At 39.0% G+C, this 17,533-nt stretch overlaps 1 protein-coding gene across 3 annotated transcripts in view; it reads right to left on the reverse strand.

The window, feature by feature from the left end:
* LOC133574648 (KAT8 regulatory NSL complex subunit 1-like) overlaps nt 1-17,533 on the reverse strand; it is a 59,397-nt gene that overhangs the window by 10,551 nt on the left and 31,313 nt on the right. For all 3 annotated transcript variants that reach the window (XM_061926851.2, XM_061926850.2, XM_061926852.2), the window contains 4 exons: nt 4,880-5,021; nt 4,754-4,816; nt 4,610-4,683; nt 4,441-4,552 (listed from right to left, as the gene is read on the reverse strand). In XM_061926851.2, coding sequence (XP_061782835.1) covers nt 4,441-4,552; nt 4,610-4,683; nt 4,754-4,816; nt 4,880-5,021 — 391 coding nt within the window. The remainder of the gene's footprint in view (nt 1-4,440; nt 4,553-4,609; nt 4,684-4,753; nt 4,817-4,879; nt 5,022-17,533) is intronic.

A 17,533-nucleotide genomic window follows, 5' to 3' on the forward strand; every position in this document is an offset into this window, starting at 1 on the left:
GGGACCACAAAGATGTCATTATTGTCTTTATTTTAACTAAAATTTTTGGGTACATGAAACATGTTTATTATTGCAATTTAGTCCTTAAATAAAATAGTGAACATACTAGACAACTTGTCTTTTAGTAGTAAGTAAACAAACAAAGACTCCTAATTAGTCTGCTGACGTATGTAGTAACATATTGTTTATAAAATCTGTAAATATGTCCCTGGACACATGAGGACTTTGAATATGACCAATGTATGATCCTGTAACTACTTGGTATCACATCCATACCTAAATGTGTGGTATCATTCAAAACTAATGTCAAGTATCAAAGAAGAGAAGAATAAGTGATTATTACATTTTAACAGAAGTGTAGATAGAACATGTTAAAAGAGAAAATAAGCAGATATTAACAGTAAATGAACAAGTAGATGAATAATCCATTTTTACAGATTGTCCCTCATAATGTGTACAAAATAATAGGTGTATAAATGACACAATATGTTACTGCATACGACTAATTAGGAGTCTTTGTTTGTTTACTTACTACTAAAAGACAAGTTGTCTAGTATGTTCACTATTTTATTTAAGGACTAAATGACAATAATAAACATATGTTTCATGTACACTAACATTTGTTGCTACAATAAAGAAATGTTTTGTGGTCCCCTTTATTTAGACAAGTATTTAAATACATTTTGGTACTGGCACCAAAATATTGATATGGAGACATTGGTTCATTGGCTCCACATTCACACAACAATAACAATCATTTAAATGGGTACCGTATTTTCCGCACTATTAGCCGCACCTAAAAACCACAAATTTTCTCAAAAGCTGACAGTGCGCCTTATAACCCGGTGCGCTTTATATATGGATTAATATTAAGATTCATTTTCATAAAGTTTCGATCTCGTAACTACGGTAAACAGCCGCCATCTTTTTTCCCGGTAGAACAGGAAGCGCTTCTTCTTCTACGCAAGCAACCGCCAAGGTAAGCATCCGCCCCCATAGAACAGGAAGCGCTTCTTCTTCTACTGTAAGCAACCACCCGCCCGCGTAGAAGAAGAAAAGCGCGCGGATATTACCGTACGTTTCATTTCCTTTGTGTGTTTACATCTGTAAAGACCACAAAATGGCTCCTACTAAGCGACAGGGATCCGGTTCATGAAAAGACGCAATCTCTCCATCCGCACACGGATTACTATTTCACAGCAACTGATATTCCTGTGAACCGCACTGTGGATACAACGGGAGCACGTACGGTGAATATTCGCACCACAGGGAATGAGAAGTCATCCTTCACTGTGGTTCTAGCTTGCCATGCTAATGGCCAGAAACTTCCACCCATGGTGATATTCAAAAGGAAGACCTTGCCAAAAGAGACCTTTCCAGCCGGCGTCATCATAAAAGCTAACTCGAAGGGATGGATGAAGAAAATATGAGCGAGTGGTTAAGGTAAGTTTAAGTTTACGCGAAGAGGCCGGGTGGCTTTTTTCACGCAGCTCCGTCCATGTTGATATACGACTCCGTGCGCGCCCACATCACGCTGGTTTTTAATATATTATTAAAGTTTGACTGACCTATTTGACTGTTTTTTTGACATTCCTTTAGCGCAGTTAGATGCGGCTTACAACACGGGGCGGCTTATAGGTGGACAAAGTTTTGAAATATGCCGTTCATTGAAGGCGCGGCTTATAACCCAGGGCGCCTTATGGTGCGGAAAATACGGTACACATGACAACAATTATGGAACATTATTATGCTTTGACTTGAACAGTGAGCAATGTGACATTCCTGCGTTTCATTTAGGAGCCATTTTCAAGTGGTATGTGGATGATATTCTGGGTGGCCATTAGGTGGATGGTGGAGGGTGTGTCAGTCCATCACCAGCCAGGCATTAAAATGATGTTGTATCATCAATCTTCACCAAGACGTGACTTTGGTCACTTGAATGACATTCACGGCACCCGAGGGTCTTGTGAGATGACAATGGCTGCTGCCAGATCATTATTAAGAAAAAATGACCGACAGGAAGGCCAGCAACACTTTTTATTTCAACAGACTCATCAAAACCGACTGCACAGTTCCTGTCTTCACAATAAAAGCACTGCTTCATCCTGCCTGCTCTAACAAAATAAGAGTCTCAGAAAGCTAGCGCACACAAGCTAGCAAGCTAGGGAGTTTGTATTTCTTGTAAAGTGCATAGAAAGGAGTATGGAAGCTGGACAAACTTTCCTGTGGTATTGGACAGAAAGGAGGACTTTTTTTCTCCTCCATTGTAAAATGTGGAGGTTATCATCACTACTGTCTGATTCCAATCAATGCAAGTCATCACAATCACACCAACTTATATTCTTGTCTTCATGAAAGAAACATGCTTGTATTATCACCGTTAACTTGTTAACCTCTCTTTCATAAATCAATCAATATAAACCTGGTCTGGGCGGTGTCACTAAGCCGTGATAAGATCTGTGCAACATTCTTGTGTAAGAGAGCTTTCTCGCCTGCTGCACTTTCAAATAAAGCGAGTCGTACCCCCAAGAAACCAGACAAAAACATATTGGAGAGACTAGAGCAGAAGAAGAAATGAGCAGGAAGAGGAAGATGAGAAAGAAATAAGACGGATGAAACCAGGAAGCGAGAGAGCAAACATGGAACCTTCCTCAATACAGACCGGTTTTATGTAGGCATTTATTTCAGGGACCGGCTTTCCACTTCCATCCATCCATTTTCTACCGCTTGTCCCTTTCAGGGTTGCTGGAGCCTATCTCAGCTGCATTCGAGCTGAAGGCGGTGTACAAGTCGCCACCTCATCGCAGGGCCAACACAGATAGACAGACAACATTCACACACTAGGGCAGTGGTTCTTAACCTGGGTTCGATCCAACCCTAGGGGTTCGGCGAGTCGGCCTCAGGGGTTCGGCGGAGCCTCCGCCGCGGAGGTCAAGACACACCCGACTCATCGTGTACATAAAAACTTCTCCCTATCGGCGTATTATGGATACCCAAACAGTATTCTCTAATTTTCCATATGCGTGGACCTACTCAGTGGCCTAGTGGTTAGATTGTCCTCCCTGAGATGGGTAGGTTGTGAGTTCAAACCCCGGCCAAGTCATACCAAAGACTATAAAAATGGGAGCCATTACCTCCCTGCTTGACACTCAGCATCAAGGCTTGGAATTGGGGGTTAAATCAGCAAAAATGATTCCCGGGCACGTCACCGCTGGTGCCCACTGCTCCCCTCACTTCCCAGGGGGTGAACAAGGGGATGGGTCAAATGCAGAGGACGAATTTCACCACACCTAGTGTGTGACAATCATTGGTACTTTAACTTAGATGTGCACACTGTGGCCACACCAGCAGCACACCTGTCCCAAACCTGACTAAATACCAAGTTAATGACCCCAAAAGGGACAAGCGGTAGAAAATGGATGGATGTTTTATCATTATAATCAAATGACAGCAGTCATTTCCATGGGATTATTTTCTAATATAAGTGTTTTGGCCCACTTACAATGACAATCACAAAAAATGAGCTGTGTACTAGTATTGTATGTCTGGGTGGGGGTCCTGCTTTGGAAATCATTTTTACTCCTTTCCGATATCGCACTAAAACATTCACATGTTGCACAATGAGATGTAAACACGGGATCATGTGTACATTCCTGTAACGTTCTGTTTGTAACATATATCTTTATTAGTATTTCTTTAATATAATATTAATCATTTCATGGTTAATATTTATAAGTTAAGATTGAATTAAGAAAAAAAAACATTTTATTTTTCACTAAAGAAGGGTTCTGTGAATGCGCATATGAAACTGGCGGGGTTCGGTACCTCCGACAAGGTTAAGAACCAATTTAGTGTTGCCAATCAACCTATCCCCAGGTGCATGTCTTTGGAGGTGGGAGGAAGCCGGAGTGACCGGAGGGAACCCACGCAGTCACGGGGAGAACATGCAAACTCCGCACAGAAAGAACCCGAGCCTGGGATTGAACTCAGGACTTGTGCCAGATAGATACAGCAAAAATAAGTGCATGAAAACTACAACTCACTATAATGTTGACTTAGTGGGAGTGTTTCTTTGCAATGAGATGCAGACGGAAATCAGCCTTTGGCTACAATCTGTCACATTTATATTTTAAATGTTCATTAATGTGCATTGTATCATGTCACAAAGTTATAACAAATGGCAACTCCCTATAAGGAGTTGCATTATACATCTATAAACAAGCTTATTGGTGTGTCAAGTGGGACAGGCCAAAGTTAAATCGGAGAAAAAGCAGTCGTTTATGAATTATTTTATGTTTCTCTGCGGCCTGGTAGCAAATGCGTCACGGTCTGGTACCGGTCGCCGGACCAGTGGTTGGGGACCACTGCTCTATGGGGTGGGGGAACTTTATTATGAAAGTTTTTAGCCCGGAAGCTGCAAGGTAAGAAAGCTGTCCTTACCTTGGCGGTCAGGTTGGCCACAGTGTTGGGCTGAATGAGTCTTCGCCGGCGCCAGCTGAGGAGGGGGCGTGTGCGTGCTGCCACACAGCTGCTGTCCACGCACTCTGCCATCCTGCCGTGACAAGACAAACTAGGACTTGAAGGGAGGTCATGGTCATGTCACCTGTACCTGCTCAGAACACCATTGACCGGCTGCCCGTTCTGCCCTCTCCAAGGTTCTGCTGTGGCCGGGTGCTCTGCGTCCTGCGGCAAACACAGCACACATCTTACAGCTCTGACCTCTTCCTGCTCCGCCCACCAAGACTTGAATTACTTGGCTGTTTCCGGGCTCCGTCTTGACGTCTTGAGGACCGACACCTCCCAGCTCCACTAGGCCCTGTGGAGTCAAGTGGGTCAATCAGCACCTTCTTTCACAGCAGGGTGCCGAGCGACAGCCCACCTTGTTAGCACGGATCTGTCTGTAGATGTCCGTCTGCTGGCGGATACGGTACTCCAGGTCAGAGATGTGAGCCTGCAGCCAGTTCCAGTGACTGATGATGGCCGCCCTCTCCAGCGTGTAGCGACTCTCCGCACGCTTCCATCTGAGGACCGCAAGCAACACCATCTTAATGCTAATGACGGCACGTAGTCTTATTTCATGCTGCTAATATGAATGTCAGGCAGAGAAGAGACGTATTTAGGCTTACAATCTAACCATAAAGGTGAAGCTATTAACACTGAAGCAGTGCTTCAAAACATAGCTTGCTAGCCGCTAACGTCTCACCACAGTGTTTTTTTTTCTTCAATCACCCATCCTGGCCTCCAAGGCGACAAATACAACTCCAGTCCTCACTAGAGTTGTACAATATACCAGTACTAATAATGATTTAAAATAGGTAGCATACTGCCTTTGAAAAATACCCTACTTTTTTTTTTACATGATGGCACCGTGATGACACACACACACACACACACACACACAGACCACTTACAGGCAGAAACAGTGCCGAGACAGAATAGACGTATTTTGTCTTAAAAAGTAAAGGATAAAGGTGAAGCTATTAACGCTCTGCAAGCAGTGCTTTTAAACATAGCTAGCCCGTGGCTAACGTCCGTCCACAGTATTTTAGTTACTTGTAAACAGAGGTGGGTAGTAACGCGCTACATTTACTCCGTTACATCTACTTGAGTAACTTTTGGGATAAATTGTACTTCTAAGAGTAGTTTTAATGCAACATACTTTTACTTTTACTTGAGTATATTTATAGAGAAGAAACGCTACTTTTACTCCGCTACTTTTATCTACATTCAGCTCGCTACTCGCTACTAATTTTTATCGATCTGTTAATGCACGCTTTGTTTGTTTTGGTCTGTCAGACAGACCTTCATAGTGCCTGCGTTTCAACAAATACAGTCACTGGTGACGTTCACTCCGTTCCACCAATCAGATGCAGTCACTGGTGACGTTGGACCAATCAAACAGAGCCAGGGGTCACATGACCTGACTTAAACAAGTTGAAAAACTTATTGGGGTGTTACCATTTAGTGGTCAATTGTACGGAATATGTACTTTACTGTGCAATCTACTAATACAAGTTCCAATCAATCAATCAAAAGTGTGAAGGAAAAAAGACAATTTTTTATTTCAACCATACACCCCGTCAAAAGCCTAAAGACTGACTGCACAGTTCCTGTCTTCACAATAAAGGTGCCGCTCCATCGCGCCTGCGCTTTCAAAATAAGAGTCTCCGAAAGCCTGCGCAAACAAGCTAGCAAGCTACGGAGTTTGCCGCCAATGTATTTCTTGTAAAGTGTATAAAAACAAATATGGAAGCTGGACATATAAGATGCCAAAAACCAACCACTTTCATGTGGTATTGGACAGAAAGGAGGAACTTTTTTTCTCCTTCATTTGAAAACGTGGACGTTTGTCATCACTACTGTCTGATTACAATCAATGCAAGTCATCAGAATCAGGTAATACACCAACTTATATTCTTGTCTTCATGAAAGAAAGGAATCTATATGTGTTAAACATGCATGTATATTCATTAAAACACTATTAACACGTAAACAAAAACGGCCAAAAAATAAATTAAAAAAATGATATACTGTATATATCAATGTATGTATATATATATATATATATATGTGTGTGTGTATATATATATATATATATATATATATATGATATGTGTGTGTATGTTACTCATCCGTTACTCAGTACTTGAGTAGTTTTTTTACAACATACTTTTTACTTTTACTCAAGTAAATATTTGGGTGACTACTCCTTACTTTTACTTGAGTAATAAATCTCTAAAGTAACAGTACTCTTACTTGAGTACAATTTCTGGCTACTCTACCCACCTCTGCTTGTAAATCACTAATCCTGGCCTCCATGACGACAAATAAAGTAAGTTCTTCCAAGTATCATCCCTGCAGGACGAGGACTAGCTAAACATGCTTCACTACACACCATAGGAGGATACAAAAGCTAATGGGTAGATCTTAGGGCTGGACAATTATGGCGAAACTAATGAGGAATGTTTGGATTGATATTGTAATCACGATTAACAACACAATTGTTCATTCATTTGAAAACATGAGTATTTATTGTACCACCAACATTAGTAACAAATAAACCACAACAAGTAAAATAACAATAGTCATGATAATAATACATTTAAATTAATAGCAATATAAAAACAATTATTCAGTTTTTCCCATTGTAATTCTTTTTTCATACCTTTTACACTTATTTTACCATTACAGTGTAAATAAACAATATAACACCCATCAGACGCTCCTCTATTTGCAATCTTCTTGACAATGCTAAACTGTAAACTATGGTCAACCTGCACTTCAATGCAGTTTCTATGCCGCTAGACAAAGCTCAAACAAAATCTCGTTGACATGTATGACTTAAGTGTTATGACAATGACAATAAAGGAATTGATTGATTGATTGAATATTGTACAGTGGATACAAATATCCACTGTAATGATACCAGGTACAAGAGCTGTATCAATGATTACATCAATATTTTTTATTATCACAAAATCTTTTGTCATTTTTTTATTGCTTATAAAGTCAGGAGAGACGTCTTGGACACATGAGAACTTTAATTTGGTCTTGGGTCCATACCACATTTGTCAAAACTAATGTCAAATATCAAAGAAGTGATAATTACATTTGAACAGAAGTGTAGATAAAAAAAATAGGAAGTAAGCAGATATTAACAGGAAAGTAGATAAAGTAAAATAAAATGACACTATATGTTACTGCATACATCAGCAGACTAATTAAGAGTCTTTGTTTGTTTACTTACTACTAAAAGACAAGTTGTCTAGCATTTTAAGGACTAAATTGTTCTTTGATTGCAATAACACACATAATTAATGTATTGCACCAGTTCTGTTCAAATTAAGCAATAATGACAGTTTTTGTGGCAGTCTGTTATTTTGAAAAGTATCCAAGAGTGTCGAAATACACTTTGGTAGCAGTACCAACACATTGGTATCAGGACAACTCTACGTCATGTTGATAATTGTGGTCATGAAAAGTCAAGAGATAAAATGATAATAAAGACTTGTGCTCTTCAGGCATGGGGCGCCTCCAAATGATTTGTTTTAAAACCTTTACCATGGAAACTGTAGCCACCACTTATTCTTCTCTTCTTTGATACTTGACATTAGTTTTGGATGATACCACACATTTAGGTATGGATGTGATACCAAGTAGTTACAGGATCATACATTGGTCATATTCAAAGTCCTCATGTGTCCAGGGACATGTTTACTGACTTTATAAACATAATATAAGTTTTGTTTTTTTATAAAGAAAAAAGATTGTGAGTGAAGCATGTTTAGCTATTCCTCGTCCTCCAGTGATAATGTTACTTGTAAAAAACAGACTTTATATGTCGCCATGGAGGCCAGGATTAGTGATTTAGAAGTAGCTAAAACTCTGTGGATGGATGTTAGCCATGTGTTAAAGCAGCTCTTCCTGAGAGTGTTTAACTTCACCTTTATCTTTACTTTTTACACCAAAATGCATCCATTCTCCCTTTTCTGTCTACACACTGTGTCTGCTTGTAAGTACTCCGTGTGTGTGAACATGCTCCTCTGCTGGTAAAACCAGCAAAGTCACCACGTGACGACAACAGGCCTTCATGCCTGTTCAAAAACTAAATAAATATGGGTTAGTGGAACTTTTCAAACAGAGTATAGTACTGAATATGATGAATTAGTACTGTGATACTATACTAGTAGCAGTATACCACACAACCCTAGTCCAATGTTGATTATGGTGCATCCCTAAAGTGTAGTGCACCTGTAGTACCATGCAGACTGGAGCCAGACTAAAGAATTTGTGAGGTCTTCAATTTTAAAACACACATTAATACAACATGCATCCTCAGAGTTGTTTCCAGCAGAGTGGTGATGGACAAGGACTTGGAAGGATGGCAAGTGATTGAGCACATTGTTAAAGAAGGTTGCATTGTGAGAAAGGAAAAAGAAAGTGTCCATTACAATGTTGCACAGCACAAAGTGTGTTCAGCCTTCTTTTAAAGATGACCGCTCCAGTCATCTAACAGGGGACTTGTATAACGGCTCTTTCTGCACGCTGACAACTCAACCTTATCCATAGAAGAGGCTGGAACCCACCACTTCTCTACCGATGGAATGCGTTCATCCCTACTTGTATATTCAAGATTGAAGATTGTTTATTGTCATATGCACAGTTCAACAGACAGACAATGAAAATCTTCCTTTGCTAGTCCACCCTTCAACAAGTCACACGGTACTTAGCTGAAATAAAAATGTATACAGTAAGTAACATAACATTATTGCACATTCTGATTGACAGTCAACAGTATAAATATGGAGGTGACATTTGGTCACAGCAGCAGTTAAAGTGTCTTTAGTGATCAAAGGTGAAAAGTGTCTACAGTGATGGTTCACAGTTCGGGGGTGGTCATGGTAGCTGTCTTTTGTTCAAAAAGACCAAAGTAAAATGGGGGGGGGGGGGGGGGGGGGGGGGGGGGGCTAGCATTCACAAGCCTGATGGCCTGTAGGTAGAAACTGTTGGTCAGTCTCGTAGTCCTGGATTTCAGGCTCCTGTATAGTCTGCCTGATGGTAGGAGGCTGAAGAGACTGTGTACTGTCCTTTATGATGTTGTGTGCTCTCCTGGTAGAGTACATGTCCTGTAGTGAGGGGAAGGCTGCTCCTGATATGTACTGAGCAGTTTTAATCACTGGCTGGAGTGCCTTCCTGTCCTTAGCAGTGCAGTTTCCATACCAGACCGTGATTGAGCTGGTAAGGACACTCTCAACCGTACTTCTATAGAAGTTGCTGAGAATTTTGGGTGGCATGCCAAATTTTCTCAGCCTTCTTAGGAAGTACAGTCGCTGCTGGGCTTTCTTTATTGTTTGTTGGGTGTTGTGATCCCAGGTGAGGTCCTGGCTGATGTGGGTCCCGAGGAATTTAAAGGTTTTCACCCTGTCCACCTTTGTCCCCCCTATGTACAGAGGTGTGTAGTGGGTACTCCTTCTCCGTGGGTCAATAATCATCTCCTTGGTCTTGTCTGTGTTCAAGGAGAGATTATTATCCTGACTCCAGGCCACCAGTTCCGCTACCCCCCTTCTGTACGCTGCCTCAGCTCCCCCGGTGATCAGTCCCACGACCGTAGTATCATCTGCAAACTTGATGATACTGGTGTTGTTCTGGGAGGCCACACAGTCGTGTGTGAAGAGGGTGTACAATAGGGGGCTCAGCACGCAGCCTTGGGGGGTCCCTATGCTTAGAACCTTTGTGCCCGATGTCTGGTTGCCGATTCTGACTGACTGGGGCCGGTTTGTGAGAAAGTTCAGGACCCAGTCACAGAGAGCCGGTGTCAGACCAACAGTGAGGAGTTCAGCAGTGAGTTTTTGAGGGATGACCGTGTTAAAAGCAGAGCTGTAGTCGAATAATAGCCCGGCATAGGTGTCCTTGCCCTCTAAGTGGGTGAGGGTGGTGTGAATGACGGTGTTGACGGTGTATATGAAACCATGACGCAGGTTGAGAGGGCTTCCAAGACAACATTTCCATTAGCTGCATCTTGAAAGCGTTTTTATTATCTTTAACAATGGAGTTAATGAGTCGCTCTATTCCGCCTATAAAGTGCACTAAAAATCATCCAATTATAAAACCTCCATCAATGTAATATATACACGCTGTAAGTATATATGTAGTAACATTCATAATAACATGTAATATATACATGATGTCATATATACATGATGCAAGTATATATGTAATGTAGTAACATTCATAATATGTAATATATACATGATGTAAGTATATATGTCATGTAGTAACATTCATAACAACATGCAATATATATACAATGTAAGTATATATGTCATGTAGTAACATTCATAATAACATGTAATATATACATGATGTAAGTATATATGTCATGTAGTAACATTCATAACAACATGCAATATATATACAATGTAAGTATATATGTCATGTAGTAACATTCATAATAACATGTAATATATACATGATGTAAGTATATATGTCATGCAGTAACATTCATAATAACATGTAATATATACATGATGTAAGTATATATGTCATGTAGTAACATTCATAATAACATGTAATATATACATGATGTAAGTATATATGTCATGTAGTAACATTCATAACATGTAATATATACATGATGTAAGTATGTATGTCATGTAGTAACATTCATAATAACATGTAATATATACATGATGTAAGTATATATGTCATGTAGTAACATTCATAATAACATGTAATATATACATGATGTAAGTATATATGTCATGTAGTAACATTCATAACAACATGCAATATATATACAATGTAAGTATATATGTCATGTAGTAACATTCATAATAACATGTAATATATACATGATGTAAGTATATATGTCATGCAGTAACATTCATAATAACATGTAATATATACATGATGTAAGTATATATGTCATGTAGTAACATTCATAATAACATGTAATATATACATGATGTAAGTATATATGTCATGTAGTAACATTCATAACATGTAATATATACATGATGTAAGTATGTATGTCATGTAGTAACATTCATAATAACATGTAATATATACATGATGTAAGTATATATGTCATGTAGTAACATTCATAATAACATGTAGTATATACATGATGTAAGTATATATGTCATGTAGTAACATTCATAATAACATGTAATATATACATGATGTAAGTATATATGTCATGTAGTAACATTCATAATAACATGTAACATATACACGATGTAAGTATATATGTTGTAACATTCATAACATGTAATATATACATGATGTAAGTATATATGTCATGTAGTAACATTCATAATATGTAATATATACATGATGTAAGTATATATGTCATGTAGTAACATTCATAATAACATGTAATATATACATGATGTAAGTATATATGTCATGTAGTAACATTCATAATAACATGTAATATATACATGATGTAAGTATATATGTCATGTAGTAACATTCATAATAACATGTAATATATACATGATGTAAGTATATGTCATGTAGTAACATTCATAATAACATGTTATACATGATGTAAGTATATATGTCATTCATAATAACATGCAATATATACATGATGTAAGTATATACAGTAAGTAATATCTAGTAACATTCATAATAACATGTAATGTATAGATGATTTAAGTATATACAGTATGTAATATCTAGTAACATTAATAACATGTAATATTTACTTATTTTGATCATTATAAGCATACGGCAGCGTATTAATTTCACAGACGCATCACAACATTTACTTTACCCTTCAAAAACAAGAGGACTACTAATCATGGCAGACTTGATGAAAGACAACAAAGACTAATTGGGGACACATGATGATCCAGAAACTTCTATTTTTAAGCCTGAATATAAGGAGGATGATCTACACATTTTAGAAGCTGTGTGCTAAACACTAAGCATCTAGTAGCAGTATTGCTAAGTGCTAAACAAGATATACAAACATAATAAATAAATGATAAATGGGTTGTACTTGTATAGCGCTTTTCCACCTTCAAGGTACTCAAAGCGCTTTGACACTACTTCCACATTTACCCATTCACACACACATTCACACACTGATGGAGGGAGCTGCCATGCAAGGCGCTAACCAGCACCCATCAGGAGCAAGGGTGAAGTGTCTTGCTCAGGACACAACGGACATGACGAGGTTGGTACTAGGTGGGGATTGAACCAGGGACCCTCGGGTCACGCACGGCCATTCTTAATAAAACAATCCCTTACTGTACAATATTTGCTCTCACTGGGATAAAGCCTGATGGCATGTTTATGTCTTCCCTTTTACATCAACAATTCATTATAATCCTCACACAGGTTTAAAAATATATATTAGTGTGTCTTTCTAGCCATCTCCGGGTCTAAGTTGGATGTCAAAGTTGACCAGCTTGTGGGTTTATGTCCACAACCATGTGGGAGGTATGATTTATCATCTACAATTAACTTTCACCAACTCAGAGGCCATGCAGCAGCTCAATATGCATAAGCTAGTTAGCGCTCTGTGATCACAGTGCCGCTAAAAGTAGTTCCTCTGTGTTAGTGTTAATATTTAGGTCATGGCATGTATATGGAACATTGTTGCTGCTTCTCAGATGTCTTTTAATGGGCTTTGTGAGCGGAACAGTCTACTCCCCTTAGCTACATTGTTAGCCGCCTCCTACTCGCTAAATTTTATGGATTAGAATGCATTAAAAAAAAGGTTGTGATTTGACATTGGTTGTGAATGATAGGCAACATTCCCAAAGAAGTGATGAAAGAATAGTGAAATGATGATGTGGTGTGTTTACAGTGTCCAGGGCTGACTTTAGTAGCTTGCAACAATGTGGACACAGCCACACCACAATGTGTCTTCCATTAAACCCTTCCAATACATTTGATGCAGACAGTTATTATACATAGTCAGTCAAGAGAAGGTTGACAGGACGCACCATTCCAAGCAACAAAAGACGTACAATTGATGGCAAACTTTGAGAATGTCTCATTCCTAGTTGGATTCATTGACTTGACTATGTAATGCCTCTCTACTTTCAATGTCATTCACACAATCTCTTTGATGACTTGTATTACTTTGTAATGGTGCCCAGTGTGGATTCTATTGTGGTCAAATGTGCTGATGACATGTTTGTCAATACAAGTTTCAGGTATGAGCTGCCAAGTATCCCAGCTACTATTCTCCTTGACTTGCATGTCAATACAAAAGTCATTGTTTGGGAAGATAAGATGATTTGTTTCCAGCAGATGTTCCATTATCAAGGCATGCTGCTCACAATGTCTCCTCCCTCATCCACACAGCTTGGTGCATGCCATCTGTGTCTCCATGGAGACGCTCAAACAACACTGTGTGCATGCATGCAGCCTCCACTGCACTGATGGCTGCCTCTCACTTTCCATCCTGATGGAGGGGATTTGGAAAAAGGCATGCCTTTCTGCATTCTAGCTTGTCGTCCGCATGCTCACAGTGTCTGTCCTTACCAGCAGATTTAGGTGAACTAGCTTGTCGTCCACATGCTAACAGTGTCTGTCCTTACATTAAAACATTATTTCCACAAAGAAGACATAACATAGCTGTGCGAATAATACAACATGTATCAAAAAAAGGCACTTTTCAATTCCCAGTAGGCGATGTAATAGACCGTCACACACGTATGATGTCATGGACCGTCACACACGTATGACGTCATGGACCGTCACACACGTATGATGTCATGGACACTGTTAGCATGCGGACGACAAGGTAGTTTAAATACGCATATTGACTAACTGGTTAATAAAAGTACTGTTAATACCCATCTAGACTAACTGGTTAATAAAAGTACTGTTAATACCCATCTAGACTAACTGGTTAATAAAAGTACTGTTAATACCCATCTAGACTAACTGGTTAATAAAAGTACTGTTAATACCCATCTAGACTAACTGGTTAATAAAAGTGTTTACAGTAGTTGTCCTTCACTTTAATTTCACTGAATCTGCCTCAAAAATTAATATCTTTATATGTATACTTTCACTGGAAAATATATGGATATATATATGGAATATCCAGTTGAAGTACAAATATATGGAGATATATATGGAACATCCAGTTGAAGTACAAATATATGGAGATATATATGGAACATCCAGTTGAAGTACAAATATATGGATATATATATATATATGGAACATCCATTTGAAGTACAAATATATGGATATATATACACAGGTAAAAGCCAGTAAATTAGTGGACCGACACCAGCTAGACTGCTGCTGAGTGGTCCAAAGTCATGTTTTCTGACGAAAGCAAATTTTGCATTTCCTTTGGAAATCGAGGTCCCAGAGTCTGGAGGAAGACAGGAGAGGCACAGGATCCACGTTGCCTGAAGTCTAGTGTAAAGTTTCCACCATCAGTGATGGTTTGGGGTGCCATGTCATCTGCTGGTGTCGGTCCACTCTGTTTCCTGAGATCCAGGGTCAACGCAGCCGTCTACCAGCAAGTTTTAGAGCACTTCATGCTTCCTGCTGCTGACCTGCTCTATGGAGATGGAGATTTCAAGTTCCAACAGGACTTGGCGCCTGCACACAGCGCAAAATCTACCCGTGCCTGGTTTACGGACCATGGTATTTCTGTTCTAAATTGGCCCGCCAACTCCCCTGACCTTAGCCCCATAGAAAATCTGTGGGGTATTGTGAAAAGGAAGATGCAGAATGCCAGACCCAAAAACGCAGAAGAGTTGAAGGCCACTATCAGAGCAACCTGGGCTCTCATAACACCTGAGCAGTGCCAGAAACTCATCGACTCCATGCCACGCCGCATTAACGCAGTAATTGAGGCAAAAGGAGCTCCAACCAAGTATTGAGTATTGTACATGCTCATATTTTTCATTTTCATACTTTTCAGTTGGCCAACATTTCTAAAAATCCCTTTTTTGTATTAGCCTTAAGTAATATTCTAATTTTGTGACACATGGAATTTTGGATTTTCATTTGTTGCCACTTCAAATCATCAAAATTAAATGAAATAAACATTTGAATGCACCAGTCTGTGTGCAATGAATAAATATAATGTACAAGTTACACCTTTTGAATGCAATTACTGAAATAAATCAAGTTTTTCAAAATATTCTAATTTACTGGCTTTTACCTGTATATGGAATATCCAGTTGAAGTACAAATATATGGAGATATACTATTTCCTCCATATCACCCAGTCCTACTCTGGACACTGAATTTCATGTTTTCAATGCCATTTAAAGGGGAACTGCACTTTTTCTTGTGGAATGGTGCCTATTGTTCACAATCATGAGAGACAAGAAGACAAAAGGCTTTCTAACATAAAAATGGTCTTGTTCTTGACATCTAGCAATGCAGCTAATGTTCGCAATCAATGTTACCTCTAAATCACTTCAAAAATGTATTCAAAAACGGGCAACAATACTTCATTTACGCTCTGTAACCTGTATAATAACCCAACTGTAGTGATATTGTTATTGTGTGTGTGTGTGTTATGAATGCAGACAGCTGCCAAGCAGAAAGGATGTCATTCTCCACTTTCTTCCATCAGGATGTCACCAGACAAATTCTTTATATTCCAAAGGTGTTACAGAGCATCTGGAAAGTGGGGCAGGACCATTTATCACATTTTAATTTAGACTTTGATTATGGCTTTTCACCTTTCTGAAATTGTAATAATAAAAGAAAAAGATGAATAGGCTGTGCAACGTGCTTGCAAATTCCTTCGCAGTAAAGCAGATGAGGAGAAAATGAATGAGTAAAAGATCAGGTCTACTAGAAGTTTGTCATTGTGATAGATACTTTGACACATCACTAGTATGTCTAATCAATAATCAATAGAATATCTTTTCTGCATTCACCTAACTGCCAACAGAGTCACATAGTTGGCCAATAAATTGGAATCTGCTCATAAATGCAGAATAATATCAAAAAAATTGACATACATTTAAGTGAAATGATGTCATTGTGAGGAGAAGAAACATTTGTTTGGTAAAATAATGTGCTTGCTAGCACTCTGTGACACACACACACAACTGTCACTTCACACACTCACTAACAACATCTCATCTGTTGTGAAGGACATCATGGATGTAACATCAATGTACAAACACACACAACACATGTCATCTGTTGTGTTGTTGTGAAGGACATCATGGATGTAACATCAATGTACAAACACACACAACACATGTCATCTGTTGTGTTGTTGTGAAGGACATCATGGATGTAACATCAATGTACAAACAATCATACACACACAACACATGTCATCTGTTGTGTTGTTGTGAAGGACATCATGGATGTAACATCAATGTACAAACACACACAACACATGTCATCTGTTGTGTTGTTGTGAAGGACATCATGGATGTAACATCAATGTACAAACAATCATACACACACAACACATGTCATCTGTTGTGTTGTTGTGAAGGACATCATGTACAAACAGTGGAAATTGTCGCTTGACTCGCCAAGCTGAGAACAACAGCACAGCACACTTCCCCTTCACAATAATAGCACGGGGCATCACATCTGGTCTGACTGTGCTAACAAAATAACGGTTTCAAAAAAGAACCTTACACAAGTATAAAGTACTTAAAGCACTTATTGATACATTTACACAATGATTATGCTTTGACCTATAATATGGGTCAAAGATGTATTGTACCCATACATGTGAGGATGTTTGCATTTCATGAACATTTTATTTGACAGAAAAAGCACACTATGGTGGTAAAATAAGAGTAAAAAGGTTAAACACTGAATTAAAAACAAACAGGAACAACTGAATTCTATTAGGGATGATACGCAAAACTGGTTTTCCCGGTTGTTCGATAAGAAAAGAACAGAGTCCTCGGACTCGAATCCCTTTTTGAGAACCGGTACCCGTTATCGAGACCACTATAGTAAAGAAAAAGAGTTGGTTCTTTATTCGAATCCCGTCCCGACCAGAAATGCCCCGTGAGACATCACAAGAAATGACGTCACGTAGCTCAGTCATTAGGCG

This window comes from Nerophis lumbriciformis, linkage group LG32, assembly GCF_033978685.3.
Source record: "Nerophis lumbriciformis linkage group LG32, RoL_Nlum_v2.1, whole genome shotgun sequence".
NCBI classification, from domain to species: Eukaryota; Metazoa; Chordata; class Actinopteri; order Syngnathiformes; family Syngnathidae; genus Nerophis; species Nerophis lumbriciformis.